Source organism: Dromiciops gliroides, chromosome 4 (assembly GCF_019393635.1).
Source record: "Dromiciops gliroides isolate mDroGli1 chromosome 4, mDroGli1.pri, whole genome shotgun sequence".
Classification (NCBI taxonomy): Eukaryota; Metazoa; Chordata; class Mammalia; order Microbiotheria; family Microbiotheriidae; genus Dromiciops; species Dromiciops gliroides.
In genome coordinates this window covers 306,255,957-306,268,612 of record NC_057864.1, presented here as the reverse complement: position 1 = coordinate 306,268,612, position 12,656 = coordinate 306,255,957, and the positions used below count along the sequence as shown (strand labels likewise).

The following is a 12,656-nucleotide window of genomic DNA, read 5'->3' as shown; positions in this document are numbered from 1 at the left end:
TGCCAGGGTTGCTTCATGTGAAGTCTCTGCAAACCTTGGCGACCATATATTTCAGCAGCAACAGAGCCTGAAAATCTACAGCCATATTCTTACATTTTCAAGTGCCTTGAAACATTTACTTTTGAGGGTAAAACTGGAAAGATGAAATGCAGAGATTTTTCTCAGTGCAGTGGAACAAAATCAAATTATCCTTCCTTAAAATAAATGGCAGTCAGGGAAGGCAATTTTTCCTGTCATGGGTAAGAGCTAGAGAATACAAAATCAGCATTTAAAATGTGTTAACTCCTAGTGTTTTAAATAAAAGAAACCCAAATGCGATAGATGGTTACCTGTTCTCAGGGATGATTACAGTCTCTTGTTATTATGTCCTAAAATAACATACACACATACACAATGTACTGGGATTGCTGAATCATAGAAATTAGAAGCGAGAAAAGACTTATTAGGACAAACTTTTCAATGAGTTCTTTCTGGGGCCTGCATTCTTTTTTCCTTCTTATCATAGTTATGTAATTAAATCACAGCCAACCTATTGCAGCTTTGGAATGGAGACTGGCTATATTCACCTCTAGGGTCGAGCTCACAGCAAGGTCTGTTAAAAAGAAAAAAAAAGTTCTCATGGTAGGTCACACACTGACACCAAAGATCCCTCACTTCCTAGACCATTATCTGCTTTGTCTAACTTTTCTCTTAGAAATAGAAATTCTATTATATCCCCCTAGCACCTCTCCCTTTTCAGCTCCCATTTGCGGATTCCTTCCTTCCATCCATCCTTCCATCCTTCCATCTCTCCATCCATCCATCCATCCTCTTTTCCATCCTTCTTTTCTTCCTCCCTTCCTTCCTCCCTCCTTCCCTTCCTTCCTTCCTTCCTTCCTTCCTTCCTTCCTTCCTTCCTTCCTTCCTTCCTTCCTTCCTTCCTTCCTTCCTTCCTTCCTTCCTCCCTCCCTCCCTCCCTCCTTCCCTTCCTTCCTTCCTTCCTTCCTTCCTTCCTTCCTTCCTTCCTTCCTTCCTTCCTTCCTTCCTTCCTTCCTTCCTTCCTTCCTTCCTTCCTTCCTTCCTTCCTTCCTTCCTCCCTCCCTCCCTCCCTCCCTCCCTCCCTCCCTCCCTCCCTCCCTTCCTCCCTTCCTCCCTCCCTCCCTCCCTCCTTCCCTCCCTCCCTTCCTCCCTCCCTCCTTTCCTCCCTTCCTTCCTCCTTTCCTCCCTTCCTCCCTTCCTTCCTTCCTTCCTTCCTTCCTTCCTTCCTTCCTTCCTTCCTTCCTTCCTTCCTTCCTTCCTTCCTTCCTTCCTTCCTTCCTTCCTTCCTTCCTTCCTTCCTTCCTTCCTTCCTTCCTTCCTTCCTCCTCCTCCCTCCCTCCCTCCCTCCCTCCCTCCCTCCCTCCCTCCCTCCCTTCCTTCCTTCCTTCCTTCCCTCCCTCCCTCCCTCCCTCTTTTCCTCCCTCCCTCCTGCTTTTTTCTCTCTCCCTTCCTCAAAGTGGCTATAAGACTCAAATTAGGTAAGAAATACTCAGGCAATTTCAAAGCATGATATCAGTGTAAGGTGTTATTCTTCTGTAATGTAATGATTTTCTGCATTCCTTGGGAGCTATGAACTCCATGCTTGAAATGCTCTCCTTCCTGCCTCGCCTCTACCTCCTGAATCTCTGGCTTCTTTTAAGGCTCAGCTCAAGTGCTACATGATTTTCCTTCTCCCTACTTGTGAGTATATCCTTCCACCTCCACCAGAATTCCACCCCAGAATTATAGAAATTCCCAAAGGAAAACTGACCTTAATGCTATAACAGTACTAAAATCCTGACAATAACAGCAACACTAAGAGCTCACATTTATATAGCATTTTACAATTTACAAGAGACTGTCTTTCACAGAAATCCTTTGAGGTAAGTATTATAGGTATTGCTGTTCCCCTTTTGAGGTTAAAGGATCCCAAGTATTTTATACATTCTGTAATCATTTTAAGTGGATTTTTTTTTATCCCTTCCGACTGAGTTTTACTGGTATTATTCAGAAATGTTGATCATTTATTTTATGTCCTGAAAGTTTTGCTAAAATTATTGTTTCAATTAATTTTTAGTTCACTCTCTGCTCATGGTTATTCTTTCAATTTCCTTCTTGTTTTTTGCTATATGGCCATCATTTCTAGTACTATTTCTAGTACAAACACAAGTGGTAACAATGGACATCTCTATTTCACCCCTGAGTTTGTTAGAAAGGAATCTAATTTATCTCCATTATCAATAATGATAACTCTTGTTTTTTGAAACGTAGTATTTATCATTTTAAGGAAATTATTCCTGTGTTTTCTAGGGTATTTAACCATATAACCACCAAAGTGGAAAAAAATGACAAAAAAGGGAAATGCTCAATGATGGGGAGGCTATAAGGAAACAAGCACATTGATGCATTTTGGGTGAGCCTGTGAATGGCTATTCTGGAAAACAATTTGAAATTATGTACAAAAAGTTATTAACACTGTGTGCCCTTTGACCTAGCAGAAGAGAGAAAAGAAAGAGCAAAAGGTCTTTTGTGTCTATATACATACATACATACATCACAGCTCTGTTCATGGTGGCAAAACCAGGAAGTACATAAACTGAGGAATAGATAAACAAATTATATCAAGGTGATAGAGAACTATTGTATAGAAAAATATGAAGAAATAGATGGTTTTGAAAAGACATTGAAAGACTTAGATGAATTAATGCAGCATGAAATAAACAGAACCAGAAGAACAATTTCTATCTATAACATCCATATTATTAAAATGAACAATTTTGAGAACTTTTATAAATGGACAAATTAAATGGACAGAACAAGAAAACAATTTATCCAATGACAATAACACTAAAAACCAAACAACTGTAAAAACTGTAAAAACCCTAATCTATGTACTGGCCGTTCATGATTCCAGAGGATTGGTGACAAAACATGCTATCCATTACAGTGAGGTCATGGATTTAAGATACAGATTGATGGATATGTCATCTTCTATTCATTGAGGAATTTGTTTCACTCAGCTATGAATATTTGTTACAAGAAATTTTGTTTTTTCCTTTTCCTTTTTTTAAAAAATGAGGTGGGGTGGTAGAAGACAGAGAAAATACATTCCTGTTAATTTAAATCCTGTTAACGTGTGTGTCTGTGTTTGTGCATGTTAGAGAGAGAGAGGGAGAAATGGGAGTGTTGAAAAGTTATGTGCCCTTTCAGAGAAGATTGTTATATTATTAGTCTTACTTTTACTTAACTATTTTACTTTGTTAAAAACAGACCTCTCATAAAGTGGGAGTGATCTATAAATGTTTATAAGGCAAATAGTAATAAAACTTTTAAAGAATAGAAAAAAAGAATCTTTATCCAAGTTATGCCACTTACAGTGGGTATCTCCATATTCTACTTGGTGATCTTAGCTGCTTCCATGGATTTAGTCATCTCTATGCAGATACTATTTCTTGTTCATTTTGTGTCACCAGCTATCTCTTGGATATCTTATATTCAACATGTCCAAAACAGAACTCATTATCTTCCTGGCCCTCTTCTTCCTCCTCCTGCGGCCCCCCCCCAAAAAAAAAAAAAAAGCTGTTTGGGCATCTAGGTAACATAGTGGATAGAATGCTAGGCCTGGAGTCAGGAAGACCTGAGTCAGACTCTTACTAGTTGTGTGACCCTGGGCAAGCCACTTAACCCTGTTTGCCTCAGTTTCCTCATCTGTAAAATGAGCTAGAGAAGGAAATGGCCAACCACTCCAGTATCTTTGCCAAGAAAACCCTAAATGGGGTCATAGAGTCAGACACAACTGAACAACAACCAACTAAAATGTCCCTTTTTTAAAAAGTTGTCTAGAGCACCACCATCTTCCCAGTCACCCAGACTCCTTCCCTGGGTGTCATCCTAGACTCTTCACTCTCTCTCAGTCCCCCATATCTATTCTGTTGAAGAGTCCTATTGATTTTTTTTTTTAAGTGAGGCAATTGGGGTTGAGTAACTTGCCCAGGGTCACACAGCTAGTAAGTGTTAAGTGTCTGAGGCCGGATTTGAACTCAGGTACTCCTGACTCCAGGGCCGGTGCTCTATCCACTGCGCCACCTAGCTGCCCCATGTCCTATTGATTTTTACCTTAGTATCATCTTTTGTATAAGCAGTCTTTTCTTCTCTGACCCTGCCAGCACCCTGGTATAGTCATCCCTCATCACACTGGGACTATTATAACAGCCAGCTGGTTGGTTTCCCCCATTCCAGTGCATCTTCCTCTTAGCTGCCACAGGTTCAACTGTCATTCTATTACTCTATAACTTTCTTTGACTCCCTATTACCTCCATGATCAAATATAATCCCCCTGGCTTTTTTTTTTTTGGTAAGGCAATTGGGGTTAAGTGACTTGCCCAGGGTCACACAGCTAGTAAGTGTTAAGTGTCTGAGGCCAGATTTGAACTCAGGTACTCCTGAATCCAGGGCCGGTGCTTTATCCACTGCGCCACCTAGCTGCCCCCCCCCACTTTTAAAATCCTTCATAACCTGTCCCCTTCCTACCTTTCCCATTTTTTTTTACCTTATTCCCTTCTGTGCATTCTACCATCCAGTGTCACTGACCTTCTTGCTTGCTGGCCCTCGGCCACAATACTCCACTTTCTGATTCTTTGCCTTTTCAGTAGCTTGCTACCATGTCTGGATGTGAGTGAGATTTTCCCCACCCCTTAGTTATAAGAGATTTAATTATGATAATAATCAGTATATCAACTGAAAATTATGACTTACTATATTTAGATATTTTATTCTATTTTATTTGTAGATTAAGTGAATAAAAGAGCTAATCTCAATGTTGGACGATTAGCAAGGCTGTATGATCATTAAGTCTTGCTAGAAATTATCCCTAGCCATCATCTGTTGCTTCTATACATCATCCTCTCCACCTCAGCATTTGGTGTCTAATAATTCTAGTTGGTAGATTGTGATTCTGATTAGCAATCCTGAGTAGCTTCTAGCTAACATCTATTACATCACAGTTTACAGATCATGGTATTCCCCACTACTGGCAAAGCTAGTAGCTAGAAAGCAAATTTTAGCTGATCAACCAATGATTAAAAGTTTGAGAAGAAGTTTGTCTAGAATTTGAAAGCCCTGTGAGGGTATAAAACCCTGGTGAGACCCAAGTTCAGGGTCTCTCAGGACCTACCCCTGCTTATGACCGGCTTTATTGTGAGACCAGCCCTCTCTCAATAATCCTATTTTCTTTAGCTTGGAGACTTTGTTGTTTCTTTCCTTCGTCGGATTTAGAAATTTTTGTAACATGGAATGCACTTCTTCCTCTTCTCTTCCTCCTGGATTCCCTGGCTTTCTTCAAGATTTAATCGAAATCTCTCCTTCCTGCTAGATGCCTTGCCCAGTTCTCTACCACCCCTAGTAGGGGCAGCTAAGTGGTGCAGTGGATAGAGCACTGGCCCTAGACTCAGAAGAACCTGGGTTCAAATCAGGCCTCAGACACTTGACACTTACTAGCTCTGTGACCCTGGACAAGACTGGGGCCATCTCCAGTGGTCCTAGTGTATATCTTGCTGCTTGACCCAGATGGCCCCCAAGGAAAGAGTGAGGGTGGTAACTTTGGACAGCCTTTGCTCATTTAAATCCAGTTCACTGGAAGTCATGACATCACCTCCTGATGTCATGGTCCTCTTCCAGAATAAAGGACAAACAACAACAACCCATTGCTAATAGCAGGTTGTTTTCCTGTTGTCTTATATTATTAGAATGTAAGCTCCTTGAGGGTAGGGACTGTTTTTGCTTTTCTTTATATCCTTAGCACAGGTCATCACACATAATGAATCCCTTAATAAGTGCTTATTGATTTACCAACTGGGATAGAGCTGAGCTGACAGCTGTCACTTTTTCCTGAGTTTCTTTTTACTGTTTTTTTTTTTCTGTTATTTGAGGGACAGTGAGGGTTAAGTGACTTGCTCAGGGTCACACAGCTAGTAAGTGTCAAGTGTCTGAGGCCAGATTTGAACTCAGGCCCTCCTGAATCCAGGGCCAGTGCTTTATCCACTGTGCCACCTAGTTGCCCCCTCCTGAGTTTATTTTTGACTCTAATAGGTTTTCTAAATTTCTTCACCAATAGAATTGTTTCTTTCCCCACCTCCCCCCACATCGTACATGTCTGGTTGTTTGCCATGCCTAGAATGTACTCCTTCATCACCTTTCCTTAATATAATCTCTCTCTTTCTTTAGGATGCAGCTCAGGCTCCACCTTTTACACCATGCCTTTCCTGATTGCCCTAATTCTAGTACTTGCTTTCCCTAATTACTTTTATATAACTATTTGATATTCTTTCTACATATAAGTTGTCCCTTTCAATAGAACGTATGCTCCTTGAGAGCAAGGACTATTTACTCATTGTTTCATTTTTTGCCTTTGGATCCTGTATGCTTGGCACAATGTCTGGCATGTACTAGGCACTTAATGAATGCTTCTTTATTGGTTGGTTGATTGATCCATGCCTTAAATCCACATTTCTGTATCTATTTCATTGACATACTTTCTGAATTTACAGCATGGCATCATGGTTAAAGAGATAACCTTGGAGTCAGGAAGGCCTAGATTTAAGTCCTGTCTCAATACATATTGGCTGTGTGACCCTGGGCAAGTAACTTAACCTCTCAGTGTTCTAGGCAGCTCTCTACTGCTGTATTTTGTAAAGAAGGCACTGGCCTGAATTGGTAAAAGTAGTTTCCTCACTGTAAGTTTCCTATAGCCATAGTTCCAGGTTCCAGCCTTATCTGGATTTACAACCTAATTCATGTTTTCCCATAAATCTGTGTGGCTGAATAGATTATATTTACAATTCTGTTTCTGCGCTATGGCAGGTTGTTAACACCATTAGAAATTCAGAAAGTATCCTACCTGATCCTTGTTAAGTAGCTTGAAAATGGCCCTCTGTAGAGACCTTAAATGAAATAAAAATTTAATAAACACTTGATTTTAAGATGTTCTTGTTGACAAGCACAATAAACATGATTAAAAACATTAGGGTGACCTGAGTTAGGTGGATATAATTTACTGGTGAGGAGGGCCAGAAATTGCCTTGTGCATTTCTACAGCTCTGGATATTTCCAAAAGATTCAGAAGAATCATATGAGTCAGTAGAAAAATTTGATTTTGTGGGAGCACAATTTTAACAGCAATAAAAACTCCATCTTTTCGTTAAAGGATGTATTAATCATTTTAATTATTTCATGGTTCATTAATTAGCTCTACCTAATTGGATGCTACTGTAAAACTGCAATATTTAGCTGAGCTGAAATTGTAGGGTTTTTTTTTTTATTCTTCTTTAGATTAGTGTGTACCCTTGCTGACCAGATGGAGCTGACTCTTATTGAACATTCATTCAAACATTGTCAAATTTAAAAGTAAAACACTTTGTGGTTTGTTTCTATCTTTTACAGGTGGCCTTTTTGAAGATGTGATTGTTGGAGCCTGGGCATTCCCCTCTCTGCACAACAACTTTCCAACATAATGCATTTCAAAGGGGCCAGGTGTCTCTGTGGCAGGCGGCTATTTTGAAGAAAGAGGCTAAGCTACCAAAGGAGAGCATCCCATTTAATTCTTTTTGTATATTTGTTTGCATTTGGCAATATGCCTCCCATGGGAATAGTTCTCAGTCGGGCCCTTTGAAATGCCGAGGCTCTGAAGAAACTCACAATTGTGGGTTGTCAGAAGTAGGAGATGGATACAGAAGTGACCTCCCTAACCCCTGCAGAGAAAGAAGGACGTTTGGCTCTGTGCTGCGTCAGCACCACCTGGAAGGAACAGGGCTGGTTGCTGGGATATTAGCTAATGGGGACCCATCTGTCCTGTATGGAAGCTTAAGAGACAGCCAGTGAGAACATCAATCGGGGGTGCTGAGTGCCACAATTCCTGAGAAGTGAACTTCTAAAGAGCATCTTAGATGTAGTCTTGTTTTGAAAGGAAAAAAGAAAATAGATTATTTCTAGCTATCACCATCAGATTAAAAAATAAACTGTTTTATTAAGCCATTTTTCATGATGTCTAACCTGTTTGTTTCCTTCCTATATTACTTTTTTTGTATTATTGCAATAACCTTTATAATGTTACCCCTACTGCCTTAATTTAAAAATATTTTTAAAAAAAATTATGATATGCAATGAAGAATAAAAACAAGGATCATATAGGAAACTGTTAACTTCTGTTATGTACAGTTTGGTTTTTAAAATGAATTTTCAATTTAACACAGGAATGAAGTAGGAAAAAAATTTACCCTCTCTGTGTATTTTTAAAAAGGTTTATCACCTGCTTTTCTTCCTTTTTTATTTTTACATCTGTTACTACTCACTTTCTCCATACATTGAAACTCTCTTCTCTCAGCATTACCGAGCAATAATTATGTTTTATGCAATAATTGTAAATATTTAAGTATAACTGAAGAATAACTATACTTGAGTAATTGAGCAAAACAAATCACACATCCATACTCCTGTAATTTCACCATACTCTTGTTAAAACCTTATAACTAAAGTCTACAAAAGCCACAGCAATGTTGTGACAAGATCAGCCCCTGTTTCTTTTCCCCGGTCCTTTAACTTTTGTTCCAGGACAGTCCTGTGTGGCCCTACTCATTTTCTATTATTATGGAACTAACTGCCCCTGGAAATGTTGGTTCTCTCAACAACACGTTTTTGTTGAACCACTTAATGATATTAGCTGAAGTGTTGCCTCCTGTTGCCTCTAGCAACAGCGTGGTCCAAATGACCCAATATATTCATATGTTTGTGTTTCATCCTTCTTCCTATATAAAAATAATTGTTATTCGAGTGTTCCAGGGCAAGTGACAGGATCTTATTTCAATTCTCTAGGATGCGTAAATTCATCCATATGGATCCTAGATCTAGAATTTACCACAATATGGCAAGGCAATCCTTTTCCATCTCCCTAATTAACTCACTATCCCACTCGCCACTCTTGTAACTCACACATTTTTTTCCCTCTTTAAACCTCCCGAGAGCTTTGCCTTAAATTTTATTGAACATATTGAGGATATTTGCCAAGAGCTCCCTTTTCTCCTCTCCTCATCTCATCATAACTTCCCAATGCTTCATGTCACTTTCTTTCATCTTTGTTTTTCATGATGAGGTGGCTCTTCTTGCCAAGAACTCCTCTACATGCACAAGTGATCCCAACCCATCCTATCCCATCTTCTCCAGCAGATTGGCTCCTCTACCACCTCTGCTCTCACTTAGCTTCACCCTCTCCTTGTCTACTGGCTGATTCCCTACTGCCTTGAGAGGTAACTAGGTAGGTCAGTGGATAGAGCGCTGACTAGAGTCAGGAAGAGCTGAGTTTAAATCTGGCCTAAAACTCTCACCAGCTGTGTGACCTTGGGCAAGTCATTTACCTGTCTGTTTCCTCAACTATAAAATGGAAATAGTAATAGCATCTACCTCTTAGGGTTGTTGTGAAGATCAAATGAAATAATAATTGTTAAGCACTTAGCACAGTGCCTGGCATAGTAGGTACTATATAAATGCTAGCTATTCTTGTTATTATTAAGTACCATCCTCAAAAACTCTCACTTGAACCATCCATATCCACTAGCTGTGGTCTCATATCTCTTCTGTCTTTCATGGTTAAGGACCTTGCAAAGACTCTTTATGATCTATGTTTCTACTACTTTTGCTTTCATTCTCTTTGTTGTTGCTGAGTCATTTCAGTTGTGTCCTACTTTTCGTGACCCCATTTGGGGTTTTCTTGGCAAAGATATTGAAGTAGTTTGCCATTCCCTTTTCCATCTCATTTTACAGATGAGGAGCCAAGGCAGAAAGAGTTAAGTGACTTGCCTAGGGTCACACAGCTGGTAAGTGTCTAAAGCTGGATTTGAAAGATGGGTCTAACACAAAAATGGGTCTAATGGATTCCATGGTTGGCAGTCTATCCACTGCACTACTTAGCTGCCCCACTCCCTAAGTTTCCATAACAGTTCTCTGATTCTTTTCCAACCTTTCTTTCTTTTTTTTTTTTTTTAGGTGAGGCAATTGGGGTTAAGTGACTTGCCCAGGGTCACACAGCTAGTAAGTGTTAAGTGTCTGAGGCTGGATTTGAACTCAGGTACTCCTGAATCCAGGGCCAGTACTCTATCCACTGCACCACCTAGCTGCCCCCTGCGCCACCTAGCTGCCCCCCAACCTTTCTGATTGGCCATTCCTCAGTCTCCTTTCCTGTATCTTCATCCAGGTCACACCCACTAAAGGTGGATGTCCCCCAGGGCTCTATATTGGACCTTCTTCTCCATCTATACTGTTTCACCAGCTGGTCTCATTGTCTCTCCTGGAGTCAATGATTATCTCTATGCTGATAATTCTCACATTGACTTATCCAGTCCTAACCTTTCTGCTGGTCTTTGGTCTCATATCTCCAACCACTTATTGGACATCTTCAACTGGATGTCCCATTTTAAACTCAACATGTCCAAATCTGAACTCATTATCTTACCCCATAAACCTTCCCCTCTTCCCAACTTTTATATTGTTGTTAAGGGTGGAGCATCATCCTTCCAGTTACCTAGGCTCTCAAACTAAGTGTCTCTTACCCCCTTACTCTTACTCCCCATTGCCAATCTATTGTCAAGTTCTGTCTATTTTACTTTCTTAACATCTCTAGCATGCGTCCCCTTTTCTCTTCTGGCTCGGCCAGCACCCCAGCACAGGCTCTTATCACCTCATGCCTGCACTATTGCAAGAACCCTTTTGTCAGTGTCTCTGTCTCAAGTCTCTTCTTAGTCCAGTCTATTCTCCGCTCAGCTGACAAATGAATCTTACTAAAGCATACATCTGATCAGGTCACCATCAATTCATTCCTCCCATTCAACTAACATAAGTAGTTCCCTGTCATGTCCAGGATCAAATAAACAGTTCTCTTTAGCATTCAAAGACGTTCATGACCTGACCCCTTCTTATCTTTCTAGTCTTCTTACACCTTATCCTGCCTTCCCTTTATTGGCCCTGGTTCTGTTCTCTGTAACACTGGCCTTTTTGCTATTCCACATGAGATACTCCATCTCCAGACTGTTTTCCCTGATTGTCCCCCATGCCCAGAATCTCCATCTACTGACTTGTCCCTACCACTAGTCTTCAGGTCTCAGCTGAAACCCACATTTCTTTATCCTCCCTAATTCTAGTGCCTTCCCTCCAATTGATTGTCTTCAGTTTATCCCGTATATCTCTCGTTCATACATAGTTGTTTGTCTGTTGTCTTCCCCCATTCAATTATGAGCTCCTGGAGAGGAGGGATTGCCTTCTTACCTTTCTGTATTACCAGTGCTGAGCACAGTAGGTGCTTACTACCTGCTTACGGACTGCCTTACTAGGCTATCTAGTCCAACCCCCTTGTTTTACAGATAAAGAAACTGAAGCCCAGATACGTTATGCAGATTACGAAAGGTCATAAAGGTAGTACGTATCAGGGGCAAGATTGTGACCCATGTCTTCTTGACTGAGAGCCAGCTCTTTTCACTGTACCACAGGCCTCCTTCTACTGATGTGACTCGTATTCCCCCTCCATGCCTAAGTACAATGTTTCATAAATTGTGGTAGCTAAGAAAATTAATCATCTAGCAATGACCTATACTCAACATCTTTTTAAACTTAGATTGGCTGGTTTTCAGGTAGTGGATAAATAGTTTGTCATACAGCCAGATCCCCAAAATTAGAATAGGATTTAAGTAGGGAAGACCATAGTATCCCTTAACTGGTTTATACTTTCTTCTCCTTAGGATAGTTGTGTTACAGGTATGCTTTATAACCTCATAGCACTATATAAATTCAAGCATGGTATGGGGCATTAGGGGCCGGATTTTGAGTCAGAGGACCCAAGTTTAAATCCTGGCTATGCAGTTATCCCTGGGATCATGGTCAAATCATGTCACCCCTATCTGCCTCAGTTTCCTCAGCTGTAGAAAAAAGAGTTTGACTACATGACTTTAAAAAAATTTTTTTTTTTGGTGAGGCAATTGGGGTTAAGTGACTTGCCAAGGGTCACACAGCTAGGAAGTATCAAGTGTCTGGGGCTGGCTGTCCTCCTGAATCCAGGGCCAGTGTTCTATCCACTGTGTCACCTAGCTGCCCTGACTATATGACTTCTAAGGTCTTTTCCAGCTTTAAATCTATGATCTCATGATCGAGGAATCTGAAGATTGTAGATTTAGAAAGGAATCATTTAGCTGGACCCCTTCATTTTACAGATGAGGAAACTGAAGGCCAGAGTGGCTAAATCATTTGTCTAAGCTCATTTTGAGTGAGAGAGCCAGACTAGAAACCTGGTTTCCTTCAAATGAAGAAGGCAGTACTTCTACCCCTGAAGTGAAGCACTTCAAGGCTCCATAATTTTATCCCCATAGGAACTCATCCACCCCATCTTATTTGAGGGTTTTCAAGAGTTGCTGTGAACCAAAAGCTCACCTTATGGCCAACCTAATAATGAGCTGAGAATTTAGCTAAGCTGGCCCTCAGAGAGCAGACCTATGGTGCATCCTATGCCCAAAGCCTTCCTAGTTTAGTGGGACTTGCCAGAGATACTGCCTTCCTGGGACAACCTTCAAGAACCCAGGGTAACCCAAGTAACTTAAAGAAGCATCAAAGGAGGATTTTGGTGAAAT

The 12,656-nt window shown here is 40.6% G+C and overlaps 1 protein-coding gene across 1 annotated transcript in view; it reads left to right on the top strand.

The window, feature by feature from the left end:
• The window catches only part of UBE3D (ubiquitin protein ligase E3D), a 194,753-nt gene extending 186,653 nt beyond the window's left edge, over positions 1-8,100 (top strand). Inside the window, exon 10 of the mRNA XM_044005282.1 lies at positions 7,435-8,100. Within this exon, the coding sequence (XP_043861217.1) occupies positions 7,435-7,455 (21 nt within the window). The 3' untranslated portion in view covers positions 7,456-8,100. The remainder of the gene's footprint in view (positions 1-7,434) is intronic.
• The last annotated feature ends 4,556 nt before the right edge of the window (positions 8,101-12,656 follow it).